Source organism: Ranitomeya imitator, chromosome 5, assembly GCF_032444005.1.
Source record: "Ranitomeya imitator isolate aRanImi1 chromosome 5, aRanImi1.pri, whole genome shotgun sequence".
Classification (NCBI taxonomy): Eukaryota; Metazoa; Chordata; class Amphibia; order Anura; family Dendrobatidae; genus Ranitomeya; species Ranitomeya imitator.
This window is the reverse complement of record NC_091286.1, coordinates 296,969,333-296,988,908: the sequence shown is the minus strand read 5'-3', so window position 1 is coordinate 296,988,908 and position 19,576 is coordinate 296,969,333. Positions and strand designations below refer to the sequence as shown.

At 41.3% G+C, this 19,576-nt stretch overlaps 1 protein-coding gene across 1 annotated transcript in view; it reads right to left on the bottom strand.

The window, feature by feature from the left end:
• Positions 1-7,856: 7,856 nt before the first annotated feature.
• The window catches only part of PDSS2 (decaprenyl diphosphate synthase subunit 2), a 358,886-nt gene continuing 347,166 nt past the window's right edge, over positions 7,857-19,576 (bottom strand). Inside the window, exon 8 of the mRNA XM_069726275.1 lies at positions 7,857-8,203. Coding sequence (XP_069582376.1) covers positions 8,045-8,203 — 159 coding nt within the window. The 3' untranslated portion in view covers positions 7,857-8,044. The remainder of the gene's footprint in view (positions 8,204-19,576) is intronic.

Below are 19,576 nucleotides of genomic sequence, written 5' to 3'. Positions count from 1 at the left end.
TTCCACGATTGCTCAGTTTGGCTGGACTGCCAGGTCTAGAAAGACTTTTGGTGGTCTCAAACTTCTTCCATTTAAAGATTATGGAGGCCACTGTGCTCTTAGGAACCTTGAGTACTGCAGAAATTCTATTGTAACCTTGGCCAGATCTGTGCCTTGCCACAATTCTGTCTCTGAGCTCCTTGGCCTGTTCCTTTGACCTCATAATTCTCACTTGGTCTGACATGCAATATGAGCTGTGAGGTCTTATATAGACAGGTGTGTGCCTTTCCAAATCAAGTTCTATAAGTTTAATTAAACACAGCTGGACTCCAATGAAGGAGTAGAACCATCTCAAGGAGGATCAGAAGGAAATGGACAGCATGTGACTTAAATATGAGTGTCTGAGCAAAGGATCTGAATGCTTATGACCATGTGATATTTCAGTTTTATTTTTTATTAAATTTACAAAAAAAATCTATATTTCTGTTTTTTCAGTCAAGATGGCGTGCAGAGTAAACAGTAATGTGAAAAAAATGATTTTTTTTCAATTTACCAAATGGTTGCAATGAAACAAAGAGTGAAAAATGTAAAGAGGACTGAATACTTTCTGTACCCACTGTATACACAAAAAGACATGGCACAATAAATGGACATTTAAAAAACAAAAACTGAGCTCAGAGACTGAATCCTTCATTAGCTTAAGGTACCGTCACACTGAACGATATCGCTAGCGATCCGTGACGTTGCAGCGTCCTGGCTAGCGATATCGTTCAGTTTGACACGCAGCAGCGATCAGGATCCTGCTGTGATGTCGTGGGTCGCTGCAGAAAGTCCAGCACTTTATTTCATCGCTGGACTCCCTGCAGACATCGCTGAATCGGCGTGTGTGACGCCGATTCAGCGATGTCTTCACTGGTAACCAGGGTAAACATCGGGATACAAAGCGCAGGGCCGCGCTTAGTAACCCGATGTTTACCCTGGTTACCAGCGTAAAAGTAAAAAAAAACAAACACTAAATACTTACCTTCCGCTGTCTGTCCTCGGCGCTGTGCTTCTCTGCACTGGCTGTGAGCGCCGGCCAGCCGGAAAGCACAGCAGTGACGTCACCGCTGTGCTTTCCGGCCGCTGTGCTCACAGTGAGTGCAGGAAAGCACAGCGCCGAGGACAGACAGCGGAAGGTAAGTATGTAGTGTTTGTTTTTTTTACTTTTACGATGGTAACCAGAGTAAACATCGGGTTGCTAAGTGCGGCCCTGCGCTTAGTAACCCGATGTTTACCCTGGTTACCGGCATCGTGTGACAGCTCTCCAGCGACCAAACAGCGACGCTGCAGCGATCGACATCATTGTTGGTATCGCTGCAGTGTCGCTGAGTGTGAAGGTACCTTTAGATAAATGGTGTGAAAGATTTATTGTCGCAGACATGAAAAGGGCTCACTGTCTCTGGAGCAAATTCCTCAGGTTTTGTAGAAAGACTGGCATAAATTTTTGTTCACAGACCCCTGTGTTTTTGTGATTTGAAGTTGCCTTTTAATATAACAACTTTCATATTGTTTATGTTGTGTCCTAGACCACAGAAATGTTTAGCCACAGGTTGATGGTTTTTTTGTCTGTAATCGTGTGGTGATGAGATCTTATCTTTGCTTTGTTTCTGTCCTATTTCTCCAACATAGAGACCCCCTGTAGGACAAATAGTGCAGACAATTAAGTACACCCCATAGTCATATTTGACATAGAACTTTCCCTATATCCAATCATTATCTTGCCCAAGTTATCAACATCTTAAAAACATTTCCACAATCTGACCTTTTCTCACCTGAAAGTGCAAAAACTCTGTTGCTCTTATCCAGTCTTGTTTGGACTACTGAAATGATCTACTGATCTACTGATCGGTGCCCCGCTTACCAAACTTTCTCCTCTGTATTCTGTCCTGAAAGCGACAGTCAGGGTCGTATTTCTGTCCAGCCTCTTCACCATTGCCTTCACCTTGCGACAGTCATTGCACTTGTTGCACATTCACCACAGCATAGAATACAAATTTATCTCTCTCTCCCACAAATCTCTCCACAGTTCTGCACCACCCTATATCTCCTCCCTCATCTCTGTCTATAACAGTACCCGTGCTATCCATTCTGCAATGGATCTAAGACTAACATTCGCCATAATTCGAACCTCCCACCTCCGTGTCCAAGACTTCTCTTGTGCTGCGCCAGTTTTCTGGAATGCACTACCCCAGACGATCTAATTAATATCTAACCCCCACATTTTTAAGTTTATCTGTCTGCACATCCTCCATGCACCCAATAGTTTGTACCCACGAAACGCCCCCTGAATGTAAGAATCAACTAACACACACGGAACATCAAAAATAATTTTGTTGGACACCCCTTGTCCAAACATTTTATGGAACACTGTGGTTAAGAAACATTGGAGAAAAGGCGATTTTATAAAGCAGATGTCACGGGCTGAGAGCCATTGGATATTCCTACTGGATTCTTTGAAATCGAAAGGGTTAAACAGGGAGGTTGAATTGTCTGACTTCTACTAACCCACACCTGACAGGCATTAATTAGGGGATCATCCCTGATGAAGCAAACTGCAGATTTCCAAAATGCGTAGGAAACAGTGGTCCTCACAGCGCCTCTTACCATCCTAAGTCACGCGGGTTACAAATGACCACCTACGTCACACAGGTCCTGCAACTACTGGTCTTCGTCAACGCACAGGATTCCACTGCAGCGTTTGGACGCCTGCATCCAACCAGAAGAGCCGCACGGAGCGTCTATCACCAGCCAGGACAGCGCTCCGCTCCCCTACCTCTCCTCACACATCCACCGAACAATAAGGAAGCGACACTCGTACTTGTGATGAGGCAACTTTTCCAACAGAAGAAAGGTAATTAACTGTTTTTAACCTAGTGAATAAGAATATGATTTAGTGGAGCCCTTGTCATGTTGATTTAGGCATTCTACAACCAACAGGCATGAAACTGATACATGCAATTAAAGACTGACTGGGTCTCCAAGTATCCCACGCGCACGTGTGCCACTATTTATTGTTGGACACTCTGCTTGTTTGTCACCCCGATGCCCATACCCTGCTGGAGCCACACACAACGCTCATTTTATTCGTTTTGACTCTTTATTAGTAGTATTATTCAACTTTAGGTGCATTATTGTTTTACTATCCCTCTCCCATTTTCATAATTATCACTATTTTCCGTTCTGCCCTATTTCCCTCCGGGGTAAGATTCCTAACGCAAATACTATTCCACATTTACGTGCATAAATTGAGTATTACTACTTTTGTTTTTTATAACATTGGCAGCTATTTTAAAGGGTTGTGCATTTCTTTTGGTGAAAAAAGTTGTATGTTGCAGAATGGAATGAGCACAAGTTTCCCTAGAACAAAAAAGCTGCAGGTTTTTCAAAAAGCTTAAAAAAAAAAAAAAAAAAAGAATAAAACAAAATGCTCTTCCTGCTCAGAATAACGCAACAAGCTCTTCTGCGATAACTTTCTGACATATTTTCCGGCTAGGGAAGACAGATAAAGGATAACTTAACTGAAATAACTTTACTTCAAGTGTCTAAGTGAGCGATGTAATGAAATCTGTTTGCTGTGCTAGCTGTCTCCGGATTGGGCTGTAATTACACCACAGAAGGAAGAAAGGTAGCTGAGTCTCAATCTCGATCATTTGTGTAAACTCAGCCTTCTTGTCAACGATGTTCTCACGTTGCATGCATGCAAACCACAAAAATCATCTCCAATGAACAAAACAGAGACAGGCTCGAGTTCCAGGCTTGTGATTACCTTATATTCGGTCACTGAAGTTTTCAGAGTTGTTTCATCTGACAAACTAAGGTTAGGAAAGAAACCCATTCAGATACTGGATAACCGCACATAGCAGAGGAAATCCATTCATTGTATACAAACTCCGCTCCAGCTGGTAATCCTATATGGTTTGTATTTGTAAAAACATAATTTATTAGAACGTGATATAGAATGATATGTTTCTGATAAAAAATGAATTATTTTACAGATGTCATTAAAAAACAAGATGAAAGAAAACAAAGATCAATTTATTGTATAAATTATATATTTTCCTCTGATGTTCACCCTAACAAAAAGTGAAATTAGAAAATAATATACACACAAGACATTGTATGTTCCTACTGGTCACATCCAGTGTGGGAAATACATTGACAATTTAAAGAAAGACAAATTTAAAAAAAAAAATCATAAAATGTAAAAAATATTCTTTCCATTTCAGAAGTAATGGTAAACACGTTGGAGAAGAGTTGTGCGGTAACAGTAAGGCTACTTTCACACTTCCGTCATTATAAAGACGTTGCAATGCGTCGTTCTGTGCAAAAAACGCATCCTGCAAAGTTGTCCGCAGGATGCGTTTTTTGCACATAAACTTGTATTACCGACACATCGACAGATGTTCCATACGTCGTGCACTGGATGCGTTGTAATTGGCGGACCGTCGTCACAAAAAACGTTCAATGTAACTTTTTTTGTGCGACGCATCCATTTTTGACCGCGCATGCACGGCCGAAACTCCGCCCCCTCCTCCCCGGGACTCATAATGGGCAGCGGATGCGTCTGAAAACTGCATCCGCTGCCCACGTTGTGCACAATTTTGCACAACGTCTGTCGGTACGTCGGGCCGACGGTTTGCGACGGCCCCGCACCGACGGAAATGTGAAAGTAGCCTAACTGAAATGCATCAGCTGCCATCAGGGAGTTATACTAAAGCAAAGTATCTAGGCATTCTGGCCACGTAAAGGGAATTTGTTACCAGGTTTTGGCCACCTAATCTGAGAGCAGCATAATACATTTATATGAAAAAGTTTGGGCACCCCTATTAATCTTAAGCTTAATGTTTTATAAAAATAGTTTTTTTTGCAACAGCTATTTCAGTTTCATATATCTAATAACTGTTGGACACAGTAATGTTTCTGCCTTGAAATGAGGTTTATTGTACTAACAGAAAATGTGCAATCTGCATTCAAACAAAATTTGACAGGTGCATAAGTATGGGCACCCTTATCATTTTCTTGTTTTAAATACTCCTACCTACTTTTTACTGACTTACTAAAGCACTTTTTTGGTTTTCTAACCTCATTGAGCTTTGAACTTCATAGCCAGGTGTATGCAATCATGAGAAAAGCTACTTAAAGTGGCCACTTGCAAGTTGTTCTCCTGTTTGAATCTCCTCTGAAGAGTGCCATCATGGGCTCCTCAAAACAACTGTCTAATGATCTGAAAACAAAGATTATTCAACATAGTTGTTCAGGGGAAGGATACAAAAAGCTGTCTCAGAGATTTAACCTGTCAATTTCCACTGTGAGGAACATAGTAAAGAAAATGGAAGAACACAGGTACAGTTCTTGTTAAGGCCAGAAGTGGCAGGCCAAGAAAAACATCAGAAAGGCAGAGAAGAAGAATGGTGAGATCAGTCAAGGACAATCCTCAGACCACCTCCAGAGAGCTGCAGCATCAACTTGCTGCAGATGGTGTCACTGTGCATCGGTCAACTATACGACGTACTTTGCACAAGGAGAAGCTGTATGGGAGAGTGATGCGAAAGAAGCCGTTTCTGCAAGCATGCCACAGAGTCGGCTGAGGTATGCAAAAGCACATTTGGAGAAGCCAATTTCTTTTTGGAAGCAGGTCCTGTGGACTGATGAAACCAAGATTGAGTTGTTTGGTCATACAAAAAGGTGTTATGCATGGCAGCCAAAAAACACAGCATTCCAAGAAAAACACATGCTTTGGGGCTGTGTGGCCAATGCCGGCACCGGGAATCTTGTTAAAGTTGAGGGACGCATGGATTCCTCTCAGTATCAGCAGATTCTTGACAATAATGTTCATGAATCAGTGACAAAGTTGAAGTTACGCAGGGGATGGATCTTTCAGCAAGACAATGATCCAAAACACCGCTCCAAATCTACTCAGGCATTCATGCAGAGGAACAATTACACTGTTCTGGAATGGCCATCCCAGTCCCCAGACCTGAATATCATTGAACATATGTGGGATCATTTGAAGAGGGCTGTCCATGCTCGGCTACCATCAAACTTAACTGAACTGGAATTGTTTTGTAAAGAGGAATGGTCAAAAATACCTTCATCCAGGATCCAGGAACTCATTAAAAGCTACAGGAAGCGACTAGAGGCTGTTATTTTTGCAAAGGGAGGATCTACTAAATATTAATGTCACTTTTCTGATGGGGTGCCCAAACTTATGCACCTATCGAATTTTGTTTGAATGCAGATTGCACATTTTCTGTTAGTACAATAAACCTCATTTCAAGGCAGAAACATTACTGTGTCCAACAGTTATTAGATATATGAAACTGAAATGGCTTTTGCAAAAAAAAAAACAATTTTCATAAAACATTAAGCTTAAAGGGACACTGTCACCTGAATTTGGAGGGAAAAATCTTCAGCCATGGAGGCGGGGTTTTTGATTCACCCTTTCCTTACCCGCTGGCTGCATGCTGGCCGCAATATTGGATTGAAGTTCATTCTCTGTGCTCCGCAGTACATGCCTGCACAAGGCAATCTTGCCTCCATGGCTGAAGATTGTTCCCTCCAAATTCAGGTGACAGTGTCCCTTTAAGGTTAATAGGGGTGCCCAAACTTTTCATATAACTGTACAGAGGCACAGGCCTGATGGGGAGACAAGCTGGGAGTCAGAGGCTTCTGGTCCTTAAAGACACACATTAAGAGTGCACATGGGGACTGGAGTAAGATTTGTGGCGTAAGGAATGATGCCGCTTGCCATGGATTCAATTTGATGAGCAAGCATTGCTGCGCCCCAACTCCACCTACTTTGTCAGCTGTGCAAAAAAGGTATCAACCACTGAGGACTCTCAATTCTAAATATTTTTCAAAAAAGTCTCAACATTTTAGCACAGCTTCAAGTTGACCCAAAATTTGGCAAATTTTCCAAGAATTTTATGACTCAGTTCTGGAGTATAAACGTTAATTAATTGGGTCCAGATACTCTAATTCCACGCTGTGTCACTTACTGGCTTGCTTGCTAGCTATAGTTTTTATAAAATTTCTGTTTTATTAGGAGATGATCACTAGTGGGTTCGTAAATCTGCATCAATGCAGTCCTCCACATTCATGAGCTCTGGAAACCCCCACTTTCGCCACTGTTAGCTGTTTTCTGCCTATGCGCAGTTTACACAGCGGTGTGGGAGGGTTTGTACAGAGCTCAGCATGCAGAGAACTGTTAGATATGCAGCAGATATAACTGTGATTTATCAAAACTGCAAAAATTAAAGTGATGCACTGCTGGAATCAGGGTCTCTGCCCCATACATAATACTGCTCTCAAAAGTGGTATCAAAAACCTGATGACAGATTTCCTTTAAATGAGTGCATATATTTTATTCTTCCCATTAGACATCATTATTAACTAGCAGCACATTACATAATACATAAACTGGAAAAGGCTCCTTTTTTAATAGAGGCTTAGAATGAAACTGAATTGCCATCGCTGTAGAAAGTCCAGGGCACAAATAGCGGCTGATGAGCTTCACATTTCATGCTAATGAGGAGTGTCCTTGATGTGGGCATACACTGCATGGTACTGTGGAGCTCAGTGTGGGGGAGAGATTTCCTATTGACACCTGCAGAATCCCACCCCTTCTGTCGTCCCAGGAGCAGGAAAACCACAGGCCACCACGCTGGCGCCATCCCCGCCTATGTCCAATCAATAACAACTTATTTCCTGGCCATTTGCTGAGGTCACAGCAGCAAACCTCATTAATTATTTCTACTAGTTCAGCCTCAAGTGTGCTTCTGGCATGACAAGAGAAAATGATTTGACCTTTTTTTTTTCCCTCTTATTCTATTTTTATCAGAAGCAATCCAAACAAGATAAAAAATAGGCTGTACATCCACTGCTCAATGTAATGAATGAGAAAAGGAAAGAAAACAAGTCCGATGGTGACTGCGCCATACTTTGCTGGATGATCAGGGTTATGAATGGAAAGGAAATGAAAAAGAAAATAAAACTAAGCAGCAGGAACGGTCTGCTGACAATGTCACGGAAATCTGGTCACAGCATATACGATGTTCTCTAAGGCAGATCTGGCCTTCGAAGGAGGGAAGCAATGTAGGTTCTCCAGAGCTTTGTTTCCATGGTAACGACACAGGTCCATCGCTGCAGTCACACCTTTGCCAGCCTTGATTGCCTCTTGCAACTGTCAGAAAGCACAGGCATACATGAAATGCGTGGCACACTGCCACATGGCACACAATACTTTTATTACACATGATGAATAAGAATCTCACCCCTATTGTTCTCCACAAAGAGAAAAGCCATCACCGCTATAACTCACGGCTGTGACGATGACGGCATAAAGACATCATGCTGAACCAACCTGAGACAGCTTGTTTTGTTTAGTTAAGTGATGGGGGACGTTATGGTCTTCTCAGTCTGGAAGCTGCAAAGTTAAAATTGCTACCTAAGGCGCTTTTCTTTCCTACCAACAGCTGTACGGTATACAGACCTCTTCAGTAGAAAGCGGAAAATGTAACCTCATAAGAACACCCTTCCTATGGGTGATAACGCACACCTCCACAGGTCATCATCATGTAACAGTGAGGACGCTCCCGAGACAACACCCTGCATTAGCCCTTTAGCGCCTGTTTCCACCTTCCTGACCAGGATGAGTTTTACAATTCTGACCAGTGTCCCTCTATGCGGTAATAACTCTGGAACGCTTCAACGGATCCCATCGATTCTGAGGATGCTTTTTGGTAACACTGTACTTCATTGTTAGTGGTAAATTTAGGTCATTATTTTTTGTTTACTTGTGAAAATAGCAGAATTTTGGTGAGAATTTAGAAATAGAAAATGTCAAACGTTTAATTTTCAAGTCCTTAACACCTTAATGGCCACCAATACGTCTATTTACTGACCTGACATATAAGAGAATAGCATCCTCACTCGCTACACTATAGCTGACAACTTGTTGCATTAGCCACGATCAGTGTTGGCACCGTCCATATCTGTTTAACCCCTTAGATGCTGCTGTCAATAGTGACTACATCATATAAATGGTTAACAGATTGTGAGAGCTTTCTATTTAAACGGCAATCAGAGATCATGATTGTGTGGTCCTGATGTTTGCCATGGCACTTCACAGCCAAATAGCGGCCTGAGAGTCTGCAGACAATAATGACCTGTTCAGAAGTTAGCGGCATTTAGGTGCTAAAAATTCACTTTTTCATTTCTATCATTCCACTTTTAATTAATTCCTGAATATCACTTGAAGGGTTAATAAACTACCTATCAGCAGTTTTCATTATGTCGAGGGGTTTTTAAAACAGTATCACTTCTGGGGGTTTCCAATATATAGGACCCTCAAAGTCACATCAAACCTTGATAGGTCCCTAAAAAAATAAATGTTGTTAATTTCCTTGAAAAAATGAAAAATTAGTGCTAAAATTTTAAACCTCCTAAAATGCTAACAAGATAAAACACATTTTACAAATGGTGAGGATGTAAAGCAGATATGAGGTAAATGTTATTTATTAATGTTTTTCTGTGGTAACACTGTTTGGATTAAAGGGATAATCAGAGTTTGAAAATTGCACATTTTTTGTGAAATTTTTGACTTTTTTTATAAATAAACACAAAACATATTGTCCTTAATTTACCATTATCATAAATTATAATGTGCCACGAAAAAAAAAAATCTCAAAATCACTGGGATTTGTTTAAGCATTCCACAGTTATTACTACATAAAGTGACACTGGTCAGATTTAAAAAATTTGGCCCGGTCACTAAGGGGTTAAATCAGAGAGTTATATGATACAAAATTTAATAAATAACATTGCCAAAATGTCTACTTTACATCCCCATCATTTCTGAAACATCATTTTTTTGGGGGTAGAAGTTGGAAGGGTTAAAAGTTTATGAGCAATTTCTCATTTTTACAACAAAATTTACAAAACCAATTTTTTAGAGACCACATCACATTTGAAGTGAATTTGAGGACCCTATGTACAGAAAATACGCAAAAGTGACACCATTTTAAAAACTGCACCCCTGAAACTGTTCAAAACCACATTCAATAAGTTTATTAACTCTTCAGGTGCTTTAGAGGAATTAAAATAATATGGCAGGAAAAATTTTAAATTTCACTATTTTCTGCAAAATTTTACTTTAGCCCCAAATTTTGCATTTTCACAAGGGTAATGTAAGAAATTGCACCATACAATTTGTTGTGCAATTTCTCTTGAGTATGCCGATACCCTATATGTGGGGGAAAACTACTGTTTGGGTACACAACAGAGCTACGAAGGGTAGGAGCAAAATTTGACTTTTGGAATGCAAAACTGGATGGAATAGATAGCAAAACACCCTGTCATGTTTGCAGAGCCCCTAATGTCCTTAAGCTGTGGCAACCCCACAAGTGACTCCTTTTTGGAAACTACACCCATCAAGGAATTTATCTAGATGTGTGGAGAGCACCTTGAACCCGCTGGTGCTTCACAGAATTTAATAATATTGAGCCGTGAAACCAAACTCCCCCCTCAAAAAAAAAAAAAAAATTTTCTTACCAAAATATTAATAAAATATTTAGCCCCCAAATTTTCATGTTCAGCAGGGTAACAAGACGAAATGGATGGTACAATTTGTTGTGCAATTTCTCCTAAGTACGCTAATACCCCAAATGTGGTAGAAAGCTACAGTTTAGGTGCATGTCAGGGCTCGGAAGGGAAGAAATGCCATTTGGCTGGAATAGGTTAAGGACGCCAAGTCATATTTGAAGAGCACCTGCCATGCCAAAACAGCAGAAACCCCCATGAGTGACCCCATTTTGGTAACTACACCTCTCGAGGAATTAATCTAGGGGAGTAGTAAGTATTTTTAAACTTCAGGCGATTTATAATTGTATAACTTTGGGCTGAGTAAATGAAATATTACATTTTTTTTCTACTAAAATGTTGCTTTGGTCCCAAGTTTGTAATTTTCAAAAAGGGTAATAAGAGAAAATGAATAGAACAATTTGTTATGTGATTTTTCCTGAGTACATCAATACTTCGTAAGTAGTCGAAAACTACTTTTGAGACACAATGCAAAGTTCAGCAGGGAAGGAGCACCATATCGGAAAGCAGATTTTGAGGTTATGGTTTGCGGGTTCTATCACACAATGGCAGAGCCCCTGAGATCCCAGAACAGCAGAATTCCCCATAAGTTACCTCATTTTACAAACTACACCTCTCAATTGCAGTGATCAAATCATCACAGGGTGTCACAGAATTTTAATACTAATGGGCACTGAAGAAAAAATAATTAAATATTTACAACAAAAATATGCTTTAGCCCTCGATGTCGTATCCTCACAAGGGCGAATGGGTAAAAATGGCACCAAAATTTGTCACACAATTTCAGCTAAACGTGGCAATACCCATATGCGGCTGTACAATACTGCATAGCCACATGGGGAGACTTGGGAGGGAAGCAGCACTATTTGACTCTTGGAAAACAAATTTCATCGAATACTTTTTGTACTCCATATACAGAGGCCCTAAGTGCCAGAAGAGCAGAACCCCATCCCAAGTACACCCCTTTGGGAATTTATCTCCAGGTATAGTGACGATTTTGACTCCATGGGTGTTTTCTAGAAATAAGCAGCTATGGATGCTGCGGAGTGAAAATGGCAAATTTGCCATTGTAGTGTCAGTACATTGTAGTGCCAAGTACATTGTAGTGCCCATACATTATGCCCAGCTCTTACTTTTGGTCATATGCACCCCAGAAATTAAGCGGGCTCTCATCGCTACAGAAATGCTAAACATATGGACGTTAAATATGGTTTAGGCACACTGTGGTATTCAAAAGGGAGAGGAAAATTTTGATTTGGGAGTGCTTAATTTTCTAAATTTTAATTAAATTTTTTTGGGTGGGCGGGAGAGGGGTAGCACTTTTCCAGAGCCGTAGTGCTAACACCAGTAAAGGGAAAGCCCCCTATGTTTCCATTGACAAATGACGGACCTCAGTTGGGACTTTTTTTGTGGACCAAGTAGTAACATTTTGGATCACATTTATCCTATGTTCTAATGCTGAGCACTTACATTGGTGTTTCCATCTAAATCTCCAAATGATATGATGCAGAGGAAATCCATGAGGGATCCATTGACTATAATAAAGCAGCAGAGTTATTCTGTATTTCATCTGTTCAGCGGTGTCCTTCTTTTCAGAGGTGCACAAAACTGTGGCGGACTGCGCTTTTATGCAAGCTTAAAAAGACTGATACCACCAGATGATAAGCCAGACAACATCCAAGATGACTACCTCTTTATAGGTAGTTTCCCATTGGGAGTTCCATCTGAATCACGTATTTCAGAGATTTGGAGGCAGAATGAACAAATCAACAGCAGGTCAATAATTGGTTGTATTTATGTTTTACACCATTTTTCATATGGCATAAGTGATTATACTAATTTATTTTCCGGTTTAGTGCGATGACAGCGATATCAGATTCATATTTTTTTTCTGATTGGCTATCACACACTAAAAAAACACTTTTTATAGGAACATTTTTTTTTTGCATCTCCATATTTTGAGAGCTATAATTTTTCTAGATTTCTGCAGCCAGAGTCACTGAAGGGCTTGTTTTTATTGGGATGAGTTCATCTTTTTATTGGTAACATATTCAGGCACATAATATTTTTGGATCTCTTTCTATTCAGAACCCTGGTGTTAGCACTCAGCGCAGGATAAACGTACGCCGAGCCTTATCTTTGGGAGGCACAATGAGCAAAAACCAGCAATTCAGGAATTGTTTTTTGAGGTTTTTTTTTTAAATGCAGTTCACCATGTGGTAAACTTGATAAAGCAGCTTTATTCTTTGGGTCAGTACGATTACAGTGTTTCCACATTTGTATCATTTTTTTATGTTTTGCCTCTATTACACAATAAAAACTATTTTATAGAAAGAACAATTGTTTTTACATCTTTATATTCTGAGCGGTATAACTGCTTTATTTCTCAGTTGATGAAGCTGTATGGCAGCTTGCTTTTTTGCTGGGCAAGATTGTCAGTGATACCAGTTTTATATACATTTGTCATTTTAATCGTGTTTTATTCAACTTTTTGTTCGACGGTATGATGAAAAAGCATATGTTTTGGCCACTTTTTTTTTTTTACAGAATTCACTGAAAGGGTTAACTAGTGTGACTGTTTTATAGATTAGGTGGTCCCAGATGTTGCAATACCATATATATGGACTTGGTTAAATTTTGTTTTTACAGAAATATACTTCATTGGTTTAATATTTTTTTCATTTTTTTTATTTTGTGACTTTTAAAAAAAAATATTTTCAAATTTTTTTTTAAACCTTGTTCCTGTATGGAACGTCAATTTTTATTTCTCTGATCACTGGTCTGATGTCACTAGTCAGAGCTACTGCTCTGCACTGGAATCCCAGCGTTTGCAGGAATCTGGAGGCCCCGTGCACTGCAAGACCGCTGGCCATAGGGAAACTTCGGCGCTGTACAAAGCCCAGCAAGCACCAACTTTTTAAAACATTTTTTTTTTTTTTACAGTCGGTGGTCATGAAGGGGTTAAACACTACATTTGAAGAAAGAGATCTTGGTCATTGTAGCATTGAGCACAGTGGAATTTGTTGCTCTGTCTACTAGTTTACAAATGTTATCTTCATAGAACTTTTCTCCAATAAAGATAATTGTGATTTATAATACAATCGGAGAGAAAACTACAGACTGGAGAAGCAGTCACGTTGCTATCTTAAAGCATGTTGTACATTCATATGGGATTTTGGAACTGCTTTTCTCATAATTGGTGAGGGTCATAGTGTCAGACCCCCAGTGATCACACATTTATCACTTGCACTGTGGATAAATGATACATGATGTTTATAAGGCATGGCTATTAGTGATGAGCGAATATACTCGTTACTCAAGATTTCTCGAACACGGAGATTTAGTTTTCCTTGCCGCAGCTGAATGATTTACATCTGATAGCCAGCATATAGTCATGGCCAAAAGTATTGACACCCCTGCAATTCTGTCAGATAATAATCAGTTTCTTCCTGAAAATGATTGCAATCACAAATTCTGTGGTATTATTATCTTCATTTAATTTGTCTTAAATGAAAAAACACAAAAGAGAATGAAGCAAAAAGCAAAACATTGATCATTTCACACAAAACTCCAAAAATGGGCCAGACAAAAGTATTGGCACCCTCAGCCTGATACTTGGTTGCACAACCTTTAGCCAAAATAACTGCAACCAACCGCTTCCGGTAACCATCAATGAGTTTCTTACAATGCTCTGCTGGAATTTTAGACCATTCTTCTTTGGCAAACTGCTCCAGCTCCCTGATATTTGAAGGGTGCCTTGCCAAACTGCCATTTTTAGATCGCTCCACAGGTGTTCTATGAGATTCAGGTCTGGACTCATTGCTGGCCACCTTAAAAGTCTCCAGTGCTTTCTCTCAAACCATTTTCTAGTGCTTTTTGAAGTGTGTTTTGGGTCATTGTCCTGCTGGAAGACCCATGACCTCTGAGGGAGACCCAGCTTTCTTACACTGGGCCCTACATTATGCTGCAAAATTTGTTGGTAGTCTTCAGACTTCATAATGCCATGCACACGGTCAAGCAGTCCAGTGCCAGAGGCAGCAAAGCAACCCCAAAACATCAGGGAACCTCCGCCATGTTTGACTGTAGGGACAGTGTTCTTTTCTTTGAATGCCTTTTTTTTCTCCTGTAAACTCTATGTTGATGCCTTTGCCCAAAAAGCTCTACTTTTGTCTCATCTGACCAGAGAACATTCTTCCAAAACGTTTTAGGCTTTTTCAGGTAAGTTTTGGCAAAATCCAGCCTGGCTTTTTTATGTCTCGGGGTAAGAAGTGGGGTCTTCCTGCGTCTCCTACCATACAGTCCCTTTTCATTCAGATGCCGACGGATAGTACGGGTTGACACTGTTGTACCCTTGGACTGCAGGGCAGCTTGAACTTGTTTGGATGTTAGTTTAGGTTCTTTATCCAACATCCGCACAATCTTGCGTTGAAATCTCTTGTCAATTTTTCTTTTCCGTCCACATCTAACGGAGGTTAGCCACTGTGCCATGGGCTTTAAACTTCTTGATGACACTGCGCACGGTAGACACAGGAACATTCAGGTCTTTGGAGATGGACTTGTAGCCTTGAGATTGCTCATGCTTCCTCACAATTTGGTTTCTCAAGTCCTCAGACAGTTCTTTGGTCTTCTTTCTTTTCTCCATGCTCAATGTGGTACACACAAGGACACAGGACAGAGGTTGAGTCAACTTTAATCCATGTCAACTTGCTGCAAGTGTGATTTAGTTATTGCCAGCACCTGTTAGGTGCCACAAGTAAGTTACAGGTGCTGTTAATTACACAAATTAGAGAAGCATCACATGATTTTTCGAACAGTGCCAATACTTTTGTCCACCCCCTTTTTATGTTTGGTGTGGAATTATATCCAATTTGGCTTTAGGACAATTCTTTTTGTGTTTTTTCATTTAAGACAAATTAAATGAAGATAATAATACCAAATTTGCGTTTGCAATAATTTTCAGGAAGAAAATGAGTATTATCTGACAGAATTGCAGGGGTGTCAATACTTTTGGCCATGACTGTAAGTAAATGTGGGGATTCCCTAGCAACCAGGCAACCCCCACATGTACTTATGCTGGCTAACAGATGTAAATCATTCAGCTGCGGCGATGAAAAGTGAATCTCCGAGCACTAAAAATACTTGGAGGACACCCGAGCATGCTCGGGAAATCTTGATTAACGAGTATATTCGCTCATCACTAATGGCTATAGTTAAAGGGATTGTCCAGTCCAAACTGATAAGTCTGCAGTCACTCTGTGTGACTGCAGACTGATGAATCCCCCCAGAGCACATACTGTGCGCTGCAGGGATTCACCGGTTTCTGACCCTGGACCGGCGGGTATGTATGGATCTCCAGGATTTAGTGCCGTTCTTCTACTCTTCTGACTGATGTCACCGATCTGCAGACTGTCTGGGTCATGCAGATCGCAGCGAGACACATAAGTGACTTTCACAATGTAAGTCTATGGAGCGTCAGAATGAGGCTCCATAGGCTTTTATTGTAAGAGAAACTTCTGGCTCACACATGGATCATACAGTGAGCCGGCTAGTCTGAAGAGCGGAGACATCACTGAGAAGAGTAGAAGAACAGCTCCACATCCTGAAGAGAGCAGGGTAGGTGAGTATAGTAACACACGCACACTACATTACATGCATATACATATACAGTATACACACTTAATGAATGAAAAACTTAATAGGAGTGCATCTTTAGGTTGTGTGCCCATGTTGCATTTTTTATTTGTTTCCGGCGCATTTTTTTTTGCAGGAGAAACGCTTAACCCCTTCCTGACATGCGCCGTACTAGTCCTGCTTTGCGGGAACTGCGTTCCCGCACACCGTAGTACTAGTATGGCACTGCTATTTCCGGTCACCGCGCTACATCGTGCGGTGACCTGGTGAGGATGGCTGCTGTTTCTAACAGCAGACCATCCTGGCACGTCACCACGAGGGGCTGATCCGCCCCCCCGCGTCGGCGATATCTGTGATTGGCTAGTGAATTCTCACCAGCCAATCACAACAAAGCTGACATTAAAGTTGTAAAAAAAAAAAAAAAGCATGTGACAGGCTGTGATTGGTGCTGTGTGATATAGCACCAATCACAGCCGTGATCGCCACGTCACCTCACCTGATTAACCCCTATTGCGCTGACTGGCTGAACAATAGCTTCTAGCAAATCAGCGCCAAGGGGTTAATTTAAAATAGCGATCACCACCCTTCACGTCATCTTTACCTCAGATTTGGCGTGCAGAGCGGTGGTCTAAGCCCCTCTGTCTCACCTGAGAAAAGATTCCATTGGTGGCCAGTGCGATCATACCTGAGATCTCCTTGCCTTCCTGTGCTGATCTCCTGCCATCTGTGCTGTGTGCTTTGATCTGCCTGCTGTGTGACTCCTGTGATCACAGCAGCATCACCTCCCCCACCCCTTATCCCTGTTTCAGTACCCCCCTTCCCCCAATTTTTTTGCGCTTTTTTTCCTGTGCGCAGCGTTCCGTGCAGAGCATTCGTGCTCTTCCAGTGTCCACAGCGCTTTGATCAGTATCGCTGCTGATCAGAGACTGCGCCACAGGAATTTTTCTTTTTTTAATCTAGTTAGTGTAGCGGACTTCGCACTCTAAGCGAAGTCCGATTTTTTTTTTTTTTAGAAAAAATAATAATCGCAGTTAAGGTACCTTCACATATAACGATATCGTTAACGATATCGTTGCTTTTTGTGACATAGCAACGATATCGTTAAGGAAATCGTTATGTGTGACAGCGACCAACGATCAGGCCCCTGCTGGGAGATCGTTGGTCGCTGAACAAAGTCCAGAACTTTATTTCGTCGCTGGACTCCCTGCAGACATCACTGGATCGGCGTGTGTGACACCGATCCAGCGATGTCTTCACTAGTAACCAGGGTAAACATCGGGTAACTAAGCGCAGGGCCGCGCTTAGTAACCCGATGTTTACCCTGGTTACCAGTGTAAAAGTAAAAAAAACAAACACTACATACTTACCTACCGCTGTCTGTCCTCCGGCGCTGTGCTCTGCACTCCTTCTGTACTGGCTGTGAGCACAGCGGCCGGAAAGCAGAGCGGTGACGTTTGCGATTTTCGGCAAAAAACGACGCACGCGTCGCAAAACGCAGCGTTTTTGTGTGCGTTTTGCCGCGTTTTTTTGTGCGTCGTGCGTTGCGTCGCCGCGCAACGCTAGTCTGAACGTAGCCTATGCGACTTCCAAGTTTTTTTTAGAAACAAATAATAGTAGTTAGTACAGTATAGTTTTAGATATAGCAGGGTAGCGTAGCCGGCGTCACATTGTTAGTGACGACCAATCTTCTTTTAGAGAAAAAAAATTGTACAGCGTAGTTTTAGTCTTGAGCTACTTTTTCACACATCAGTCTTTCGCCATCAGGCTCAATCCGGCAAATTTTTAAAAAACTGGATCCGGCGAAAGATGCTACCGGATCCGTTTTTTTTCCCCATAGACTTGTATTAGTGCCAGATTGCGCCACATGACCTTATGTTTCGTCCGGTTTTCGCCGGATGCGGCAAAAATGTCGTTTCCAGCATCTGGAAAAACGTACACAGTAACATTTTTTGTCTACGGCAAAAAAGCCAGAAGCGCCACATGTGGGGCTTCCGGCTTTTTGCTAGAATGGAAGCCTATGGGAACCGGAAGTGCCGAATCCGGAAAATGACGGATTCCGTTTTTTTAAACGGAGCATGCTCCAATTTTTTTTTAATCCAATTATCTGGATATGCTAGTCAGATCTGTTGAAAAAACGGATCTGTTGCATCAGTTTTTCACAATCTGCGAAGGATCCATTTTTTTCAACATTCGACGGATTGTGCCTGACGGCAAAAACCTGATGTGTGAAAGTAGCCTTAGCGTGTTAGTACAGCTGGCGTCACAGCATTAGTGACGACTGATCTTGTTTTAGAAAAAAAAAAGTACAGAGTAGTTTTATAGGTAGGGAGGTAGCTTTTTCTTTTCTTGCATAAAAAGTGCATTAGGGGAGCGTACGTCACATTGTTGGTGACGTCCGTTTTTCTTTTGTAAAAAATAATTTGCGTTGGATAAATTTATAGGGAGGGCATTAGTGTAGTGAACGTCTTTTTTTTTTTATACAACCTTTTTTTTTAAATCTGATTTTTCTTTACATTTTTTCTTCTACATTTTACCTCTCTACTTCTTTTTTCTCTGTTTTGTTATAACAAAGAGTACCCTATACACAAGCCCCACACATTACACGTGTAAAAGCACCACTTACATACACATCCCAGGGGTTTGGGAAAAAAATAAAAATGGCCCATTCGTCAACTAGGCACTATTCACCAGAGGAGGCTTACGCCATCCTTGCGTCCGACACGGATACAGCCAGTAAGGAAGATCCCACATTCCTCTATTCCTCGTCCTCATCTTGTGAGGAAGGACCCCCAACAAGACGCCCTAGGACCCAGGCAACTCCTGCAGCAATCGATCCCGTATGGATTGCACCCCCCCCCCCCCCCCCCCGCCCCGAAAATTTTCAGCCCGTCATTCCGGATTTCAGCAGCAGCTCAGGAATCCAGTTTGACACCACTGGCCTCACTGAAATTGACTTCTTCAAATTCTTTTTCAGTGAGGAAATAATAAATCTTATGGTGGCCCAGACGAACCTGTATACCCAGCAATTTTTCACCCAAAATCCCACATCATCATATGCCAGATGGACGCCCGTAAATGCAGCAGAGATGATGACATTTTGGGGAATTGTGCTGCATATGGGCATAATAAAAAAAACAAAGATTCGTCAGTACTGGAGTACTGATATTCTCTACAGTACACCGGTATTCGTCATGGCCATGACAAGGACACGATTTGAAGGGATCCAAAGATTTTTGCATTATAGTGATAATGCGCAGTGTCCTCCCCAAGACGATCCTAACTTTGATCGTTTATATAAAATTCGGCCAGTGGTTGAACACTTCAG